Source organism: Fukomys damarensis, unplaced genomic scaffold (genome assembly GCF_012274545.1).
Source record: "Fukomys damarensis isolate Sample0158 unplaced genomic scaffold, DMR_v1.0_HiC HiC_scaffold_37, whole genome shotgun sequence".
In the NCBI taxonomy this organism is placed as follows: Eukaryota; Metazoa; Chordata; class Mammalia; order Rodentia; family Bathyergidae; genus Fukomys; species Fukomys damarensis.
Window position 1 is genome coordinate 3,138,772 of NW_022900949.1, and position 22,041 is coordinate 3,160,812.

The 22,041-nt window shown below is 43.5% G+C and overlaps 1 protein-coding gene across 1 annotated transcript in view; it reads left to right on the forward strand.

The window, feature by feature from the left end:
* Nucleotides 1-8,453: 8,453 nt before the first annotated feature.
* The window catches only part of LOC104849285 (CD209 antigen-like protein A), a 14,843-nt gene continuing 1,255 nt past the window's right edge, over nt 8,454-22,041 (forward strand). Inside the window, exons 1-5 of the mRNA XM_033759514.1 lie at nt 8,454-8,903; nt 9,986-10,057; nt 19,838-19,927; nt 20,203-20,274; nt 20,661-20,807. Of these exons, the coding sequence (XP_033615405.1) occupies nt 10,018-10,057; nt 19,838-19,927; nt 20,203-20,274; nt 20,661-20,807 (349 nt within the window). The 5' untranslated portion in view covers nt 8,454-8,903; nt 9,986-10,017. The remainder of the gene's footprint in view (nt 8,904-9,985; nt 10,058-19,837; nt 19,928-20,202; nt 20,275-20,660; nt 20,808-22,041) is intronic.

The window sequence follows — 22,041 nt, forward strand, 5'->3', positions numbered from 1 at the left end:
GACCCATTGGTTATTCAGGAGGGTGTTGTTTTAATTTCCATGTGTTTATAAAGTTTTTGTGGTTTCTTTAGCCGGTGATTTCCAGTTTCATGCACTATGGTCAGATAATGTGTGTGGCCGTGGTGCTACATGTGTTTCCGTTTGTCTAGTGGGAGGGTATGGGAGCCACACCATCCCAATGGTAACGAGAACACCTAACACCCAGACTTGGGTTCTGAAAGCCCGTCACTAGAAAGAAACCAAGGTTCTTTGGAGAAAAAGCTGGTTCCAGGGTATCTGAGTTACTTTTACCATTGCTGAGAAAAAATGCCCAATACCCAAAATTAAATGGGGAAAGATTTATTTTAGCTCATAGTTTATAGAGGTTTCAGTTCACAGTTGGTTGGCTCCAAGGCAGGGTGGCATCACAGAAGAGAAACAGTTCATGGTTAGCAGAAGACAGCAAAGTATCAAAGAAGCAGCAAGCAACAACAGCCCTCTTTCTGTCCCTATCCAGGGTAGGGCACTCTTCATTCTAGCATCAGACCATGAATCAATTTCAGGATCACACACTTAATCCCAACATCACACAATTTAGATACAGCAACCTCTGAAATGACCACAGGAGACTTTGAGGGGACATCTAGATACAAGCCATAACATTAGGATGAGGCAGGGAAAGTCTGCCACATCTAGTTGGGGCAGGGAAGAAGAAAAGTTAATCAACAAAAAAAACTGATAGAGCAGGGTGAAAGGATTCCACCGCCCAAATCAAAGGCAATTTAAGCATCAAGAGAAAAAAAAAGTCAGCAAAATGGCAGAGTAAAACTTCCCTTTCTACAAAAAGAGTGGAAAAAATGGCATGATTTAACAAAAATCGACATTTTTCAGAACTCTGGAAATTAACCAAAAACTCCCAGAAGTAGGGAGTATTGTATTTAGTTAAGAAAAACCTCACAAAAACAGCAAGCTCTGTGGAATTTTAATTTACCCCTGCCCTGTTCTCTCTTTTTCAGCTCAGAAATAAAAATAGCAGCCCAGCAAGTATTGCACATTTTCCTTAATGTGGGGAATCTAGGGGGAAAATAAGATAACAAGAAAGCAGAAGGGGAAACATTAGACAAGAGGAAAAGAGCAGGGAAGGGGAGAGGCAAACAATAAGGGGATGGCTAAGATCAAGATGTGCTGTATGTGTGCATGAAAGTGAGAAGCCCAGGGTGAAAATGAAGAGCAAAATAAAAGATAGAACACGGGGAGTAGGGAAATAGATCTTTCTCAAAGGGGAAGGAGATCAAGAGTTGGAGGGAGGGGAAGGAGGCACAGAATAAGGGATGAGAAAAGGCATCGCACTGTGTTGTGTATGTGTACCAACTCCACACAAGAAATGTAAACGTGACGTTGTACACACAGATACTAATGAACCGCAATAAAAAAGGAACTGCCACAGTGAAGCCAGTATTTGTAAAATTAATATGGAGATATATATATATACGTATGAAAAATAGCAATCCAGGGCTGGGGACTTGGCGCGATAGAAGAGCATTTTCCTAACAAGCATGAGCCCAGGATTCCAGCCCTAGCACCACGGAAACAAAAATAGAAGTCCATAGTCTTGAGATAGGAGGCAGAGCAGAGCTGCCACTCACTCAAAGGAGTCACTATTAGTCCTGTGTGTGGTTTCCAGGGACTCTTACTCTGAAAGGTTGGCCTTTAACGCACCACCTGCGGCCTTACCGCATGCTCAGTCTTTCCCCAGGGTCACTGTCAGGTGACTCAGGGCCGCAGCTCCCTGAAATGGTGGACAAAAGCTGGGGCAAATTATAGCCCAACCAAAAAGAAAAAAAAAAACCTTTAAAAGGTCATCAACATGTATTGCTTGTACACATAAACTGGATGTTGGGTGATATTTTCATGCATGCACGCTGCATGAACCTATCAAATTCAACCTTTTCTTCCCACCCTCTCCCCACCCTTCTAAATTTCTAGAAATCACTATCTTACTTTGCGGTTTATGGTTTTCAGCCCCCACATATGAGAAAGAATACGAGGTACTTGCCTTTGTGTGTCTGGCTTATTTCACCTCAGATGACGTCTTCTATTTTCACCCATTTTGCTGCAGATGATACAGGATTTTATTCTTCTTTGTGGCTGAATAATATTCCCTTGTGTATATACACCGTGTTTTCTTTATCCATTCATTTGTTGATGGGCACCTAGACTGATTCTCTATATTAGTTATTCTCAATAGCACCACAATAAACATGGATGTGTAGGTATCTCTCTGGTACACTGATTTTATTTTTTTTAATTTGTACCAGGGATCAAACTTGGCACCTTGTGCTTGCAAGGCAGGCAGCAGAACAACTGTGCCAAATCCCCAGCCCTATTGATTTCAGTTCCTTTCTAACCAAAAATCTTAAAAGGAAAATGAAATAATCAGATGTCCTTAGGGGCTTTGAAGAGTTCTGACAAATTCCTGGGAATCACGAGTATCCATGAATAGAAATGAGAGCCCTAAGCTCTCATCTCTGGCTAACTCTGAGACTCTGAATTCACAAGAAATGAAGGCTAAAGCAGAGCTGCAAACCCCCTGGCTGAGTGAATAAAGAAAACGAGGTACTACTCTGTTACAAAGAAAAACTTGAATTATTTGTAGGAAAATGGATGCCCAAAGACTATAATGTTAAAGTAAAACAAATCAGATACACAAACTAAAATATCACAAGGTTTCTCTTATATCTGAAACCCACATTTAAATGAGGAGCAAAATAAAATATACATAACAGGAAGTAGGGGGGGTAGATGTTTTATTAACGGTGAGGGTTCAAGAGACAGAGGAAGCCGGGAGAGTGGGGAAGGAAAGGGGATGAAAACAGGAGTTAAGATGTGTTATGTGCAGGTACCATCTCGACACAAGAAACATGCAGTATAAACATGTAGTAATAAAAACAAAATTTAAAATTAGAAACAAAAATCTTTCCTGTAAAAAAACACTAAACCCCAACAGCACAGAGCCCTGTAGCAGACAGTACTGGACGTTCACGGAAATCTCAGTTTAATCATTAGCCAATCACTAAGGGGCAAAGCAGAGCCCTTGGTAGCTTTACCTGATAGGGAATCTAGACTTCACAGAATTCATTTAGCAAAATCATTAAACAAACAACAAACATATCAAACTGCAGCAACAAACGGAAGAGGATGAAGGGTCAGATTTCTAAAATTGCTACATTTTATTATTGGAAATGGCTAGTTTTTGGCCAAACAAATGTTATGAAACAGGCAAAGGACACACAGGGAAAAAACTGGCCCAAGAGAGTTAAGGTGTTAGACTTCACTACACAAAAATTTTGAATCAGCTATTTTATTTTATTTATTTTATTTATTTATTTTGGTTTTTTGAGACAGGGTCTCACTATGTAGTTGAGACTGAACTGGAACTCACTATGTAGCCCAAGTTGGTCTCGAACTCACGGAGTGATCCTCCTGCCTCAGCCTCCCAAGTGCTCGGATGACAAGCATGCGCCACCACGCCCAGCTCTGGATCAGCTATTTTAAAATGTTAAAGAGCTAACAGGATTCATATCTACAAACTAAAGTATGAGAACAACATTTCACCAAATAGAGAATGTCAAGACGGACATTCTTAAAAGGAATAATAAAAATTACTGGCACTGAAATGCACAACAGCTGAGGTACACGCAGCACCACCGCATAGCAGACATGAGCTGGCAGATTAGATCACAAACTGGACCTAAGGACAATCGAGGCGACCAGAATTAGGGACAGAAAAATGAGCAAAGCCTCGCTGACTGGGTGAGCCCACCGAGAACACCACGTCCCCCAGGGCCACGGGACGGTCACAACTGCGGACAGACTCTGAAGGGTGACGCTCCGGGAAACGGGGACTTCTCATGTGATTCTCCGGCTAGAAAATGCTGAGAATGGGCAGACCCACAGAAGAAGAAAGCAGGCCTGTATTTTCTCGTGCCTGGGAAGAGGCAGTAATGTGGAGGGACGACTTCGTGCAGAGGTGGCAAAAAGGCGGCACCCGTGCAACAGCAGGCACGCAGAGCCCTCTCGGCTGGCACGCAAGGCAAGTGCGCCAGCATCGCCCGAGCAGCCCCGCGCTGATTACACCGAACAAAGGGCAGGGCCGGCACTTCTCCACAAGGAAGGGGGTTCTGGGCACTAAAAGTTTCCACAGCACCGGGCTAGTGGGCAGGGCTTTCCTTTGGGGGTGAGGACTGCACCAAGCGGTGCGTTGTCAATGGTCAAGGGAGAAAACTTTCTGTTTCCCATATTGTAACAGGAAGAAGAGGATTCTTTAGAAGGAAATAAAAGAAGCCCAGATAGCAGCGCAGATCCCAACCTTCACGACTGCTGTTTCTAGATGTTTCCAAACGAATTCCTGTTCCCCTCAAATCCACACTCCTTGGCTGAGCGTGGACTCAAGAGACGCTTCCTGCTCCGGATCGGCCCCACCACCTGCACGGTGAGGACAGGCAGCCGGAGGACGGCTCTTCTGTGTTTTCTATCTTACTTGGTGTATAGGTTCTAAAAGTAGGTATTAATGATGCTCTGGCTTTCTGCTGAGTGTTGTAATTTTACTTCTTATTCCGAATTGCATGGATTTTAGCCTTTCCTTTTTTGATAAGGTTGGCAATGGGTTTGTCAATTTTGTTCCTTCTTTCAAAGAACCAACTCTTTGCTTTGTTAATTTTTTGTATGTTATCTTAGTCTGTATTGCATTGATTTCTGCTCTGATCTTTATAATTTCCTCACTTGTATGAGCTTTTTGTTTAGCCTCCTCTTCTTTTTCTAGAAGCTTCAGTTTTAGCATCAGGTTGTTTAATGGAGCTCACTCTTTCCCTACCATGAATGTTCACTGCTATGAATTTCCCTCGTAATACTGTTTTCATTTTGCCCCATAAGCTCTGATATGTTGTATTGACATCGTCATTTAATGTAGAAACTGTCTGATTTCTTCTTTAATTTCCTTTGTGACCCATTGGTTGTTTAGGAGGTTGTTCATTTTCCATGTGTTTATGAAGTTCTTGTGGTTTCTTTTGCTATTGATCCCAAATTCCACTGCATTATGGTCTGATAATATACAAGGGATAACTTAAATTCATTTGCATTCACTTAAATATGTTTTATAAGCAATTGTGTGGTCTATTTCAAAGAACAACCCATGTGCAGCTGAGAAGAATGTATATTTTGATTTTGTGGGGTGGAACATTCTATAAGCATCTGTTAAGTACATTTGTTCAAGGGCTTCATTGAATTTTCATGTCCATTAATATTTGTTTTACATAGTGGGGTGCACTAGTATTTGGTGCATATATATTTATGATTGTCATCTCTTGGACTGATCCCTTTACAAGGATGTAGTGACCTTCTTTGTCTATATTAATTAGTGTTGGTTTGGAATCCATTTGATCTGCAAATAGGATAGCTACTCCTGCCTTTTGGAGGATTCCCATTGCATGGAGTATTGTTTCCCATCTTTTAACTTTCAGTCTATGAATTTCTTTTTGAATTAAGTGTGTTTCTTGTATGCAGTATATTGTTGGCTCTTGTTTCTTTACCCATTCTGCCAGTCTATTTCTTTTGACTGGTGAATTGAAGCCATTAACATTGATGATTATAACTCATATGTATTGACTTATCCTTGTCACGATCTTTTCCTGTTGTTGGACCTCCCCCCTTTGCATTTAATTTCTTATCATGCCTGATGGATTCCTTCTGTTGGGCTTCCTGGGGTTGTGATCCTCATTGTCTTTTCCTGGGATATTGTTTAAAATTGTTTGGAGTGCTGGTTTGGCATTCATGCAGTTCCTCAGGTGCTCTTTGTCATGAAACTATCTTATTCCTCCACCAATTTTGAAAGATAGTTTTGCAGGAAACTTCAGTCTGGGTTGGAGGTTGTTTTCTTTTTGGGCTTGAAACACTTCATTCCAGGCTCTTCTTGACTTGCCGGTGTGTGTTGAGAAGTCTGCTGTGATTATGGTGGGCTTTCCTTTGCATGTGATTTGTTTCTTTTCTCTAACTGCTTATAATATTTTGTTCTTCTGTTGGGTTTCTAGGATCTTTATCATATGCCTAGGTGTAGATCTTTTTTATCACAGCCAGCTGGAATCCCATATGCCTCACTTATCTATATGTCAAATTATTTTCCCCTGCTTGGGAAGTTTTCTGCCATTTCTCCTGTGAAAAGTTTTTTGTTTGTTTGTTTGTTTGCACTATCTCCTATTTCTTCATTGATTCTTAATGGTCTTATGTTATTCTTCTTTGCATAGTCTAGCAGCTTCTGGATTGCTTTCTCATGGTTCTTTGCTATTTTTAAGAAATCTTTCTTTTCCTGGTCACTAATTACAATTCTGTCTTCTATATCTGATATTCTGTCCTCACATTGGCTCGTTCTGCTGTGTAAACTTTCAATGGAGTTTTTAAATCTCCTCGATGTCTGTTTGTATTTGTTTCATGGATTCCATTTCTTTCCGGTGCTGGGCATTCATGACTTCCATCACATTCCTGAGCTCCTTTATTTTTTTTAAATCTGTGTCTGCTCTAGAGTTATTAATCATGTCTTTCACTATGGTCTCCACCTCTGTTGTTATCTGAGAAGTTATTTCTATTTTCATTTCTTCCAGATCCTCCTTCGCTGCCAGTTCAAGGAGTCCAGGTGACTGATCTTCAGATTGTTCCATCCCTTTGGTGATCTTCAAGTCTAGCTTAGCATCTTATCTAGGTGTCTTCTCATTTCTATTTTTTTGTTATTGTTGAAGTTTTGATTAAATTTGCTGCTTGTAAATTGCTTATTGCAAGTATCTTTATTGCTAGTATTTAGAGCCCTCAGGCAATGGCTGCTTCTTGGACGGTCTTCCTAACATAGTTGGCCTTTGGCTTTTTAGCTTGTAATGGCCTTTAAGCAATCTCAATCTTGGCATAACAGTAAAGACAACTGACTAGAACAATCATGTCACCTTGGCCACAGTAATACAATCAGCAACAACAATAGCATCAAATACAGCTTAGAAAATGATAGATTATGGTAGCTATTATTCTGACAACTTTAACTGCATAAACTAGACTGAGGGTGATATATCAAAATCAAGGACTGCCTAGAAATATATCACAGTTAATAAGCCCGCCAATATAGCAGCTTTACCCTCTGGGAAGAAGACTAAAAAGGAGTTGGTGGGGTACAGGGAGATAGAAGGAGAGGTTAGAAACAGAGCTAGAAAGGGCTATGGGTTTAGCTCAGTGGTCCTTCCACGTGTCTCACAAGCACAAGGTCCGGAGTTCAATCCCTAGTACCAAAGCAAAAATTTTTTAAAGAAATACAGCTAGAGGACCCAGGATGATCACACAAACTTTGGGAAACTGATGAAGACAGGAGGAAAACAGAAAAGGAAGGAACAGAAAAAAGAACAGAATAAGTTAACAGCGACAGGAAAATTAGAAGCTATATTCTTTAACAATAAGAACAATCGAGAAAAAAGAGTAGGGCAAAAACAGGAATAAGAAAGGAGGAAAATGAAGAGGAAGAAAACAGAAATAAGAGAAAAGAAAAAAGAAGAAAAACAAAAAGGTCCCCTTCCAGGCATGACTCTGCTATTGCTGGTAGACAAGGTGGGCAGCAGCATGCAGAGCTGCATCGGTTCATCTCAGTGAACCAGCTGTAGCGCAGTGAGATTTAGGCTGAATTGAGAATGGAGCTCCCTGACCCCCTGCTGGTTAGAACTCTACAAGGTTCTACTGCAGGTTTGAGCCACTCTTTCCCCACAGCAGGTCCAGGGAGGTGCTGGTCCCAGCAACTCACCAATTGCTGTAGTCCGCTCTGCCTTCACTTTTCCAGTAGGCTTCAATTCTCAACAACAAGGCTCTGAGAGGTCCTCTCTCTGTGGCCTACCACTGTGCCATCTTCACAAGCTCCTAGCAATGGCTCTCTGGCCCTGGGTGCCTCTGCCATACAGATCTGGATCTGCAGGTTTGGGAACACCCTCTTGGGATCTGGGAACTGGTGGAGCACATCTTTTGGGGCCCAAGAAAGGGCTGGAAATTCGTTTTTTATGTCGCTCCCAATCCTATGGGCAAAATAACTTTTCACTGACTTTCCCTGATCACCAGGGGAAGGGGAAAGACCCTTTCCAAATCCCAGAAACTAACTGTGGGATTAATTCTTGCAGGGAAAAGAAAAAAAAGGCATGAATCATACTACTTTCTAATCACCAACTTTTTCGAGTTTAACAAAACCCATACCATCTGGTAATCTGAAGATAACAACAGTCTGCATGAAAGAAACAAGGAATTCTAAACTACCCTGGATTTTGTGACTGTCTGCCTAGCTGATAACCCTCCCTGAAGCTTGCTAAGTAACCCTGCAACTCCTGAAAAAAATGGTGTTTGTTTGTTTGTTTCTGTTTTTGAGGCAGGGTCTCACTATGTAGTTGAAACTGACCTGGAACTCACTATGTAGCCCAGGCTGGTCTCGAACTCACAGCGATTGTCCTGCAAAATCGAGAATAAGAGGACAGCGTGTTTCGGGAGTGCTTGGTAACAGTGCTAGTTCACCCTACTGAAGGTGGAGGAGACATAACAAAGCAGCATTATTTTACACATTATTGGTTTCATTAAAAGCATTCCAGATCTTGGCCGTGCTCTGCATGTACCACTTCATTTTTCCTACGGTCTCTCTTTTGCAGAGGTATCACTTTAATGCCTGGAACAATGAGCACGTGACATCCTGTGTGAAATGCTCAGCCCTTTCTCTGCTGTCTGTGCCTGGGCTGTGCCACTTCCTGTTTCTCTTCCTGAGTGACAGCAGACTGAACGGGGTGTCATAAATAAAGACTGTGGTTCTCAGAAATTTGGGGCACTGAAGGACAGTGCTGAACATGGATGGCACCAAGGAGGAGAAGGTATCACATCTGGGACCCATTGTGAGGCTGAGCTGGACTTGGGGCTTTGAGGCAAGAGGGACAGCTTAGGTCTCAGCCCACCAGTCTCTGACTCACGTTCTGCCTATCCAGAGAAGGACCTGAACACCAGCAGTCATTGATATTCCGTTGAAGACTGGATCCCATCAAAATTCTAGATTCAATTACGTGGAGTGGAGTAAGGATAAGAGTTGAGAAACAGTGAATAGCTCCTCCCCTATCTTTCAGGCTTGAGAAGCTATTGGCTGTGACCCCAGAGTCCTGCTCCCTGGGATATGGAGGTTAGAACGCTGGAGTTCTGGGCTGGGCGTGGTACCTCCTGCCTGTGATCCCAGCACTTGGGACGTTGAACGAGAGATCTCATCTCTGCAAGTCTGAGGCCAAGTGAGGTTACATAGTGAGTTCAAGGCCAGTCTGAACTCCAAATGGAGACCCTGTCTCAAAATAAAACCAAAATCAAACAAGCAAAAACCAAAAAAAAAAAAAAATTCTGGATTTCTGGATGCAGAAAGGTAAAGTCTCCCCACTGGAAAATGTAACCTACACTCCTGGGTGCTAGAGAGCTAGAATGTGGAATCCCGTGGCCTGGAAAGGAGCAGTGTGTGGCCGTGCAGGGAGAATCACTCCTCTCCCACAGGGTCGGGGTCACTTCCAGGTCCCTGAGGTGCTACAGCTGCTCTTTCTCGTGGTCTTCAGCGCGACCCTGCTGGCTTTCCTGGTCCCAGGTGAGGGCGGGCTGAGGGCTGGGGCTCCCTGGACCGGCCTTTCCACCGAGGTGGTGAAGCGCGCAACGGAAATGGGGCAGAGTTCAGATCCTTGGCTGGTGTCTGGGCTGTTTCTACGGCTCATTCCTGCTTTTACTACAGGGAGAGGAGGGAAGAGTCCCAAGAGAGGGTCTGGCTTGTAACATCGCTTCTCTTCAGCCTTCTCAAGGGGTCAAGATTCTTCCTCTTGAAAAAGATTAAGCATGGCACTGGCTTGCAGAGAAGATGGCTTTGGGGACTAGCGCAAGCCACAGCAAACTAGGTTTTTAACAACTGTAGCCTCTTCTTTTCTCGGCACAGGTCCCCTGGTCGTGAGCTCCCAGGAGCAGGAGATGATCTACCAGGAACTAACCCGGCTGAGTGTAAGAACAGGTGAGTAGCCAGAAAATCACGACTCCAAGGGCCTGCCTGAGAGGTTGTCTGCGTAGTGCCTGCTTTAGTTATCTGTGCTCCCTGAGCCTGTTTCCTGACCTGTGAAGCAGAAACACGAAGTACTGTAATGGTGAAGACAGCCCTTGGTGCGGCATGGAGTTATCAGTCAGACTCTGTGTCTCTGAGCTGAGCTCCTGACACTCTCCTTTTCGTGGGGGCGGGGGAGGCAAGGGGACCCGCGCTCCCGGAGGAAGAAGGAAGTGAGCAAGTGGAAGGGGGAGCGGCTCCTTGAGTCATCCGGGCAGACACAGGAACACAGCTGTGCAAACACAAGTCCAGCCTGATCACCTCCCCTGACAGACCGCCTGTGCCGCCCCTGCCCCTGGGACTGGACGCTCTTCCAAGGAAACTGCTACTTCTTCTCCAGGTCCAAACAGGACTGGTTCAAATCTGTCTCTGCCTGTGAGGAAGTTGATGCTCAACTCGTCGTCATTGAAAGCGAAGAAGAGCAGGTACAGCTGAGCGAGGGGCCCTTGTTGGTCCGAGGCTTGACGCTGACCACTGGTGTGTGGAGGTGATGGGCGGGCACAGTTGCTGGAGAGGGAGCGGCTTTCTTTGCCTGGAAAGGGAAGGCGACAGTGTGAATTAGCAGGTACCTAGTACCTCCCAAGATGTACCCACAAATTCCTAAGGTCAGTGAATGGGGAAGTGAATGGGTTGCTAGACACCCGTACAAGCACATCTTTCTTCTTACTACTTCTTCTCCCCTCCTCTGCAGTCCTCACACTTCTTCTCTTGAACCACTTCCCAGTTCGAGAAGCTCATCTTAGTCTGCTTCTATCCTTTATTGTTCTCTTTATTTCTACTCTGACTCACTCGAAGGAGAGATACCGTATCGGTCTGCTCTATTTCACTCAACATTGTATTTTTCAAGTGCCTCCGTTTTCCTACAGATGTGTGGTTCTTTATAACAGAGTAGTAGTCCATTATGGATAGATACTGCGTCTTCTTTACCCAGTCCTCCATTGATAGGTGGCCAGGCTGCTTCCAGGATTGAGCTGTTATGATGTGTGCTTCTGTAAGCATTGGTACGCATGCACAACTGTAGTATGATGTCTGCAGCTCTTCGGGAAAGATCCCTAGCAGGACAATAGCTGGGTCACATGGAATTTCTACCTTCAGTTCTTTCAGAAATCTCCATACTGGTTCCCATAATGGTGGTGCCAGTTTATATTCCCACCGACAGAGGAGGATTCCTATTCAGCACAGGCATGCCAGCATCTGTTGTTGATAGATTTCTTAATGATTGCCATTCCTTCTGGGGTGAGAGGGAATATTAGGATGGTTTCAATTTGCATTTCTCTAAAGGCCAGAAATATGGGAGCATTTTTTTCATATATTTGCTGACCACCTATATTTCTTCCTCTGTGAAGGGTCTTCATTTCTCTTGGCCATTTCTTGGCTGGTCTTCAATTTTAGGTTGTTTAATTTTTTTAGTTCTGTGTATATTCTAAGTACTGTTCCTCTGTGTCAGGAGTAGCTGGAAAAAAATTTTTATCATCCCGTGTGGTGGTGGTGGTGGTGGTGGTGGTGTTTGGTACCAGGGATCGAACTCACGACCTTGTGCTTGCAAGGCAGGTGCGGTACCACTGAGCTAAATCCCTGGCAAATAAGTTCCTCTTGGGTTTTTTGTTTGTTTTGTTTTTTGTTTTGTTTTGTTTTTGTACTGGGATCTAAATCAGGACCTTGTGCTTTCGAGGCAGGCAGTCAGTGGCACCACTGAGCTAAATCCCTGGCCCTACCATTCTGTATTTTATCTTTTCAGTCTCCTAATTGATTCTGTAGTGGTACAGAAGCTTTTTGTTCTGATATAATACCATTTGTTCATTTCTTGTGTAATTTCCTAAGAAAATCCTTTCTTAGGAAAGAAAAGGAAAAAATATGTGAAAAGGAAAAGATGGAAACAAAGTCTTTGTAAATAGGGAAGGGTGATTTGTAAATAGGAAAGGGAGAAGGGGGTGAAGTGAGGGCAGGGACAAGGGGAAAAAATGAGGACCAAGACCTGTCATGTAAAGGTGCAAGATCCCAATGATGAATGTAACTGTACTGTATATCTAGAAAGTACAACAAACTTAATTTAAAAAAAGAGAGAAAATCCTTTCCTATACCTATGTCTTCATGTGTCTTACCTACTTCATCTTGCAGAAAGTTTAATGTTTCTTTTTCAGTGGTTAGATCTTTGATCCATTTTTATTTTAATTTAGTGCACAGTGAGAGATAAGGGTCCAGTTTCAATCTTCTGCCAACAGATAACCAGATTTCCCAGCACCCCTTGTCGAAAAGGCTATCTTTCCTCCAACATATGCTTTTAGTTCTTTTTCTCAAATATCAAATGGCTGAATATGCCTGGAGATGTTCCTGTATACTCAGTTCTGTTCCATTGATCCGTATCTCTGCTTTTGTTCCAGTATCATGCTTTTTTAAAATCACTTTTGTTTTGTAGTATTTCCCGAAGTCAAGTATTGCTATGCCTCCTCCTTTGCTATCATTGCTCAGGACTACTTTTGCTCTTCTGGGTCTCTTCTGGATCCATATGAATTTCAGAATTGTCTTTTCAAGATCTATACAGTGTGCTGTTGGCATTTTCATTGGGGCTGCTTTGAGTCTGAATAACGGTTTTGGAAGACGTGGCCATTTTGACAATATTGGTTCTGCCTATCCGGGAGCAGGGGACGTCTTTCCGTTTCCCAATGTCCTCTTCAATCTCCTTCAGAGAACTGTAGTTTTCTTTGTTAGAAGGTCTTTCACTCCCTTGGGTGGGTTAATTCCTAGGTTTTTCATCTTTCTTGAAGCTGCTATGAATGATGTTATTTTCATCACTTCCTTCTCATCCGTTCGTAGTCGATGTACACAAATGCTAATGATATGTGTGTTAATTGTGTGTGTTGCTCCTTTGCTGAAGTTGGTTATTAACTTAAGGAGTTCTCTGGTGGAATTCTTTGGGTTGTCTATGGAGAGTATAGTGTCATCTGCAAATAATGATAATTCGAACTCTTCCTTTCCTATATGTATCACTTTATTGCTTTCTCTTATCTAACTGCTCTGACTAGTGTTCCAAGTGCTATGTTAAATAGAAGAGGTGACGGTGGGCATCCTTGTCTTGTTCCTGATTTTAGCAATAATTCTTTTCATTTTCTCTCATTTAGTATGATGCTGGCTATTGTTTCGTCATATATAGCTTTTATCATATTCAAGTATGGTCCTTCTATACCTGTTTTCTTCGTGGTTTTTATCATGAAGGGGTGTTGGATTTCTCAAAAGCCTTTCTGCATCTTTTGGTATGATCATTTGGTTTCTTATCTTGCTCCTGCTATGTGATGTGTTACATTTATTAACTATATATGTTGAACCATCCTTGCATCTCTAGGATGAAAGCTACTTAATCAGCATTTATGATCTTTTTGATAATGTATTGAATTCTATTTGCTAGTATCTTGCTAAGGATTTTTGCATCTATATTGATTAAGGATATTGCCCTGTGGTTTTCTTGTTTAGTTGGGTCTTTATCTAGTTTGCAGACAAAGTGATACTGGCTTCCTCATATTAATCTGAGAGTGCTTCATCTCTTTCAACTTCTTTGAAGACCTTGAGGAGGACTCATGATAGAATACCTTTAAAGGTGTTATAGAATTTAGCAGTGTGTCTGTCAGGTCCTGAGCATTTTTTAGTTGGTAGATTCTTTATTGCTTCATCAGTTTTCTTGCTTGTCTTTAGGGTGTTAAGCATATTTATGGAATCCTGGGCTAGTTTTGATAGTTTGTATGTGTCTAGGAATCTGTTCATTTCTTCAAAATTTGATAATTTGTTGGAATATAATTTTTGAGGTAGTTACTAGCTATCTTCAGGATTTTGACACTGTCTGTTTGATGCCACATTTGATATTTCTAGTTGTATTGATATGAGTCTTTTCTCTCTTTCTCTTGTTGAGTCTGCCTAAAGGCTTATCTCTCTTATTTATTGTGCAAAGAACCAGCTTGACTCATTCATTTTTTTTTAGAAGAGTATTGTTAATCTCAATTTCATTATTTCTGCTCTCATCTTAAAATTTCCCTTCTTAAGTTTGGCTTGGTTTGGGGCTAGTTTGTAGTTCCTCAAGTGTCTTAAGGTTTCTCATAAAGTTATTTATTTGCCCTGCTTTCCTAATGTGAGCATTAATTGCAATTAAAATTGCCTCTTAGAACTGCTTTTTTTTTTTTTTTTGAGACAGGGTCTCACTATGTAGTTGAGACTGACCTGGAACTCACTATTTAGCCCAGGCTGGTCTCGAACTCACAGGATCCTCCTGCCTCAGCCTCCCAAGTTCTGGGATTACAGGCATGTGCCACCATGCCTGGCCTCAGTGAGCTTCTCCTTTCATCGTAATTGTTTGGTGCTCTACAAGTGTCACTTACTTGTATTTTAAACTATTTTCTTAAATTTGGGAAATTTTCTTCCATGATGTCTGTAAGCATGTTAGCAAATCCATCTGTGCTGTCTTCTAGTTTTTCTCTAAGTCTGATTAGCTTTAGATTTGTCTTCTTTTTTGTCACTAGTAGCTGCTGGATAGTCTCCTCTTGTTAAGTTTCTTTTTTGGCCCCTGCAGTTCTCTAAGACTCTTGGACATGGTTTCTCCTCTACTTAGCCATGTTGGATCTCCCAGATCATTCCTTCCCTGTGGATCTCTCCTCAGCTTCTATGGTGTGACTCCTCTGCTAGTGAACCATGTTGAATTCCCCATTCCAGACTTTTTCCTTGCCCAAGATCTTGTCCATTGCTTGGCTGGAACTTCTGCTGTCCTATGCAGAGGGGAAATAATGCAGAGCCAGCTCCAAATTAGTGGTGGCTAAGCAAGGCTTGGAATCCATAGTAGTTGAGTTGTTTGGGAAACAGCCCACAGGTCCTAGAATTCCACCAGTGCCACAAATCAGCATTCTGCCAGGGATGAGGGTCTGGGATGGAGCTTTTATTGTCTCCTTTAGAAAGAAGAGATAGGCAGAATGAACAAGCTGAGGGGAGACTAGTTTATTTCAGTAAGTACTGCTGTGCAGGTGAGGTCTCTGGCTGTCTGATACTTGGTACTGACCAGATATATCGGTGGCCCAGAGTGAAGAAATCCAAAAAGGGAGAAGACTGAGGGTGGAATCCAGATTTGTTGGCTTGCGTATGAAAATCACACACTCAAGGGAAGTAATCTCTTTGACCCCTGTGAGACACCAAAGTTCAAGGGCTAATACCAAGTGACTAGGGTATGTTACTGGGTGTCCAGAATAAGGCATTTCTGCCATACGTTCTTGGGGCAGAAGTGAAACCATCAAGTTTCTGAGAGTATGAAACACAGATCTTAGATGGAAATAAAAAAGGATGATGATCTCGAGGGCTTTTCAGGTTCAGGAAATACTGGAAGGCAGGAGAGCCCAACAATCCATACAAAGAAGACTGTGCGCAATTTAGACACGATGGCTGGAATGATGGAAAATGTGAACATGATGAGTCCTGGGTTTGCAAGAAGTCTGCAGCTTCTTGCTTCAAAGGGTGCAGTCCATCCTCATCGGATAGTCCCTGAAGGCTGAGTGTCTCCGACAGGTAACTAAACTCTACTCATGGTTTTTTTCTTCAGTTTTCTTCTTGTCCCTGGGCACTGAGATCATAAGAGAAGACCATCCCAGGGAGAATTTCTTTTTCTTTTTCTTTTTTTCATGAGACTTAGAATATTTATTTGTGATTGGTCCCTGGGACTGAGTTTTTTTAAATCTCTTCTTGTGGAGGTTTCTGAAATGAACAGACACTTCTCAAACAAGTAAAAGCAGCAAATAAATATATGAAAAAATGATCCACATCACTGATCATTCGAGAGATGTAGATGAAAGCAGCACTGAGATTCCACCTCACCCCACAAAGAATGGCTGCTATCAAGAAATCAGCCAATAACAAATGTTGGCGGGGTTGTGGAGATAAAGGAACCCTTCTCCATTGTTGGTGGGAGTGCAGACTGGTGCAACCACTGTGGAAAGCAATATGGAGATACCTCAAAGAGCTTGGACTGGAGGTTCCATTCGACCCAGCCATCCCTCTGCTGGGTATCTTTCCAAAAGAATGAAAAGAATCATACCACATTTATAGCTAATTGGATGCATGTTGAGGCTATATGCTTAAGTGAAATAAGTAGGACACACTTGAGTAAATACCAAATAGTTGCTCGGGTGTGAAAATCTAAAAGTATAAATAAGTTTCAAATGGTATAATTGGGAGTGTGAAACCGGAAGAAAATGGCTAAAGGGAAAGTGGGAAGGGGAGGGCAAAGGAAATAAGGGAAAAGAAAAACTGAGAAAAAATGAACAAATGGAAACAAAGCCTTTGTAAATAGGGAAGGGTGAAGGGAGGGCAGGGGTTTGGGGGGAAAATACAAACCAAGATACATCATGTAAAGGTACAAGATCCCAATGATAAATTTAACTGTATTGTTTGCTTTAAATGTACCAATAAACTTAATGGGAAGAAAGTCTCATCCTTCCTTATAGTATGTGAGTGAGAAATTATTTGGTTTTCAGTTTGCTGAATATTGGTCAATTCTATTCTGACTCAAGTATCTTTGGCTTTCAAAATGTTAAAAGTTATTGATACAACTGTTTGGATCTCAGAGTCATCTGTTCATATAGTTTCACTTAAACATCAGAAGTTCTTTAACTTCTCTGAAATTATAGCAGCAGAAGTAAATAGACAGATGAATGAAGCTATAGGGAAAATCTCATCAGATATAATTTCTCAGGAAAAAGAGATGATGATCATAATGAAGGACTTGCTCAGTGAATTTAGAGTACACATGTTTTTTTTAAAATACAGGAGCTTAGGAAAATGATGAAAACCATGAGTGTCCAACACAGGAAAGAAATAGAATCCGTGAAATAGATGTAAACAGATATCCAGGAGATTAGAAATTCCAGTGAAACTTTACAAATCCAAATGAAAGGGAGTGAGGATAGGATTGCAGTTAGGGATCACAAAAAGAAAAGCTTCTTAAAAAGAGCGCAGGACCTTGGAAAATCCATCTAACAGGTGCGGGATGATGCAAAGTAGAACAACATACGATTAGCCAGTCAGTGAAAAAGCACTGATCGGACCAAAGGGTAAACAAAAACTACTCAGAGAAGTAATAGCAGAAGACTTCTCCAGCATGGAAAAAGAATTTGATAGACAGGGAAGTGCATCATGAAATCAACCAATAACAAGTGCTGGCCAGGCTGTGGGGAAAGAGGAAGCCTGCTCCAGTGCTGCTCGGAGTGCAGACTGGTGCAACCACTGTGGAAATCAGCATGGAGACATCTCCAAGAACTAGGATTAGAGGTCCCATTTGACCCAGCTAGTCCCCTGCTGGGTATCTGCCCAAAAGAATTAAAAGAATCATACCACAGGGATATATGTGCACCTATGTTCATAACAGCACAATTTGTGGTGAAACAGGAGACTGGATAAAGAAAATGTGGGGTTTTTTTCCTAAGATGAAATACTACTTAGCCATAAAAAATGAGAAATTAGAGACATTTGTAGCTAAACGGATGCATATTGAGGCCATACTCAAGTGATATAAATAGGACACACTTGAGTAAATACTGAATATTTTCTCTAGTGTGAGAAACTGAAAGTGTAAATAAGAACTAAAAGGTATAATAAATAATGTGAAATAGGAAGAAAAAGAACAAAGAGGAAGGGGAAATGGGTGGGGGAAAGGAAAGAAGAGAATGGAATTAATATGAGAAAATGACAAAAGATGGAGACAAAGTCTTTGTGGATAGGGAGGAAGGGAGGGGCTTGAAGGGAGGGAAACAGAATGGGGAAGAAGTAAGAACCAAGACAAGGGGCTGGGGATTTAGCTCAGTGGTTCCACCACCTGCCTCACAAGCGCAAGGACCTGAGTTCAATCCCTGGCACCACACACACAAAAAAAACCCAAGACTGATTCTGTAAAAATCACACATTTTCAGCAATGAATGTCATTATACTGTATACATTAAGTGTACCCCAAAAAGTAATAAAAATAAATAAATAAGTGAAGCAGGCAGAATTCCAATTAGCCATGACCAAAATGAATGTGCACCGAGGCACATAAAAATTAAGAATCGGGAATTTCAGCTGAAGAGCAGAATATGAAAAGCTCTTAGAGAAAAGAAATGAATCGCCTATAAAGGGAAAGCCCATCAGAATCACAGCAGACTTCAACCCAGACTGATGTGCCCTACAAAATTATCTTTCAGCGTCAGTGGAAAAATAAGATACTTCCACAACAGGAAACAACTGACGAAACCAGCTCAGCAAAATGTTCTGAGGGATGTTTTAGAAAAAGATAATGAGGACCACGATTCCAGAAACCAACTGGCAAGGCAAGCAATCAAACAGAAGGGGAAAACAGGGAACCAAGAAGAGGAAAACAATAAAACAAGAATAAGCAAGGCATACCAGTCATAATCTGAGGTCAATTATTGCAATTCACCAATCAAAAGAAACAAACTGGCAGAATGGAGCAAGAAGCAATAGCCAACACTGTATTGCTTACAGGAAACACATTTAACTCAAAAACACATACTTAGAACGAAAATCAAAGGGTGGAAAACAATACTTCATACGACAAGAGCTCAGAAAAAAGCAGGGGTAGCTATTCTATTTGCAAAATCAACTTCAAGCCAAGACTGGTCAAGAGAGACAAAAGTACTGCATACTTGTACTAGTTACTTCTCTCTCACTGCAGTAGGTATTAAAAAATACATTAATAATTCAGCCTCAACTTCTACTCAGTAGAAATTACCACACATGAGGACATCACCAAGGCAGCAAAGACTGAGGTCACCTGGGGTAGTATTCTTGGAGTAATTGGGGGCTACCACTGAAGGTAAAGGAAACACCACAAAGTAGCTATATTTTATAAGCTATTATCTTCATTAATGATGTCACTAATGATGTCAAACAGTGGTCTGACAGCACCATTTCTCTTCACTACATACCCCAGGCCTTAAGAAGTTCTTCCTAAATTCCTGGACTGGCCAGCCCATGACTGTGCTCTGACAAATGCTCATCCCTCTCTTTTATCGCTACAAACGCTGGTGCCCACTTCCACGGTTCCCTCCCTGAGTTGCGGTAAGATCAGATAGTGGGGGACAGAGGGTGATAAATACAAGCTGTGGTCCCCAGCAGGCCCAGGCATCGTCCGACAGGCAGAGGTAAAGATGACGGACCCCAAGGGAGCGGCAGCGCAGACCTCGGCCTCCGGGGTGAGACCTGGAAGGGACTCTGGAGCTTCACAGGGACAGCTCACATCTCGGGTCGCTGAGTCTGACTGAGTTTGTGCCCATTCAGAGGAAGAGCTGAACACCAGCAGCACCAAATCTCCCTTTAAAGATTCCAGATGCCACTCAACTTTGCAAGCTGAATGCCTCAGCTTTGCGTTCAGAGGAGGTAGAGGAGCTAAGGAGGCGTGGACAACTATTCTCGTGTCTGTGGGGCCTTAGGAGGTTCATGGTGACTATGGGCTTCTGGATTCTGGAACGCGGAGTTTAGAATTCTGGAGTCCTTGGTCCTGGAGGAGTGGGCTCGGGCCAGGAGGATGAAAATGACTCCTGTGCTCCAGAAAGCTGAGAGCTGGGACCTGGAACCCTGGGCCCTAGGAAGGAGGAGGCCAGGGGCAGGCTGTCCCCGGGCCAGGTTGAGGAAGTGACTCTCTTCTGCTGGAACAGCCCTGTTTCTCTCCTGTAGGCGCTCTGGGCCATTTTCAGGTCGCCGTGGTGCTGCAGCTGCTTTTCCTCTTGCTCTTCATTGTGACCCTGCTGACAGTCCTCGTCCAAGGTGGGGGCTCCTTGGTCCAGCCTTTCCACTGGGGTAACCGGTCCCTCAGGGCCCCTCTCAGAAGCGAAGACCGCGGCGGGGGAGGGAGGAGGCACAGGAGCCCGTCGTGGCTCAGGTGTCTCACGCTCAGCCTTCTCCGGCAGGCGCGTTTCTCCTTTGTAGAATGGGATGCCGTGGAACTTCGATTTGCCGAGGACAGGACCCTGTGACCTCTGTCCAGGTCACAACCTAGGCTGCATTTGTAGTGACTGCGGTCCCACCGTTTCTCGGCACAGGTCCCAAGGTCCTGAGCTCCCAGGAGCAGGAGGTGATCTACCAGGAGCTAACTCGGCTGAGTGCCAGAGTAGGTGAGTCCCAGAGATGGGGTCTCCCGGCGCCTGGCACAACGCCTCCGTGCTGCCCCTTGGCCTCGGTCATCGGCCCTGGCTGGACCTGTTTCATCGGTGAAACAGGTGCAGTTGGTTACAGGGAGCAGCGCTTGGTATCTCAGGAGGATGTGAGCGCTCCAGGCTCTCAGTTCTGGGTCTTCGTTCTGAGTTTCCGAGGCCCTGTCTCCCGTTACAGAGGTTGTGGGTCCTGAAAGCGCAGGTTCTCCCAGAGTGGGGAGCCTCATGCAGTCCGGAGGGAACGGCCTCCCTCAGGGTCCAGTGTCAGGGCAGGGCCTTTGCTCCCTGGACTCGCAGTTGGGCCGGACACAGGCACACGGACGGAGCTGACCTCCTTTCCCTACCAGACCTCCTGTGCCGCCCCTGCCCCTGGGACTGGACACACTCCCAAGGCAACTGCTACTTCTTCTCCAAGTCCAAGCAGAACTGGAGTGACTCGGTCCCCTCCTGCCAGGAAACAGGTGCTCAACTTGTCATCATTCAAAGTGAAGAAGGTACGTGGTGTTTCTCGACCTGGACTGGGGCAGGCACCCGGCCCTCTGACCGCTGGGCAGGAGAAAATTGGTCAGGGAAAGTATTCGAGGAAAACAGGGAATGAGGTGATCCCAAGCACATTGCAAGGAGAATGAAAGTTTTGGGCAGGAGCGGGGAAAAAAATAAGTGATCCCAACTGGTGTGCTGGCCAGAGTTTCACAGCTTGTTTCTTGGAGGGAGAACAAGTGCTGATGGGTGCTTAACACATTGCAAGGAGAATGAAAGTTTTGGGCAGGAGCGGGGAAAAAATAAGTGATCCCAATTGGTGTGCTGGCCAGAGTTTCACAGCTTGTTTCTTGGAGGGAGAACAAGTGCTGATGGGTGCTTTTGCCGATTTCCCTGCTGTAAATATGTCCATGTGGCTGTCAATCTACCAACGGGACTGAAACTGCACACGCGGTGCCTTCCTACTGTACCTTCCCACTCCAGCACACAAGATCTACGGCTCTGTGCTATCTCCTGGATTCAGGAAGGTGGTCTTCGTGTCGGTGAGCACTGAAATGCCACCACCAGAGCTTTAGGAAGAACTTGCAGGCAGGGTGATTGGTTGAAAATACAGTGTATTCCTAGAAAATCTGAGGACTCGTAAGAAGGGCGAGGCGAGGGTCTTTCGCCATAGAAAAGGTAGCTTATGATGTTCGAGTTCCCAAGAGAGGGAGTAGAGATCACACTGTGAGGGACACATGGGAAAGGAACAGGGCCGGTCAAAAGGGAGAGGATGGAGATACTCTTGGAAAGAGACCTTTTTTTTTGGTGTCCATGGGGAGGGAGAGGTGGGGCAGGGTAACGAGCCTTAAAAATAGATCGTTTGGATTATGTCAGGTGGTTCTGTGGAGTATTTTCCTTAGCTGTCTGGAACTCTCTCCTGAGGAGTAGCACAGTGGCCACAGTGCAGGAGCTCAATAAGGAAAGTAGCAGGAGGTGTGGCGTCGAGGTTTGAACCCAGCACGTCTCGCCCTACGCATGCAGGGCGAGGGTGAAACCATCAAGTTCTGGTGATTAAAATTAGACCCTTATCTTTCGCCATGCACTAAATTAAAATCCAAATGGATTAAAGATCTAAATATTAAAACAGAAACATTAAACTTGCTGGAAAGTAAGTTAGGTAGAACTCTGGAAGACATTGGTATAGGAAAAGACTTTATGAACAAATCCTCAGTAGCACGGGAACTAGCAGAAAGAATCAACAACTGG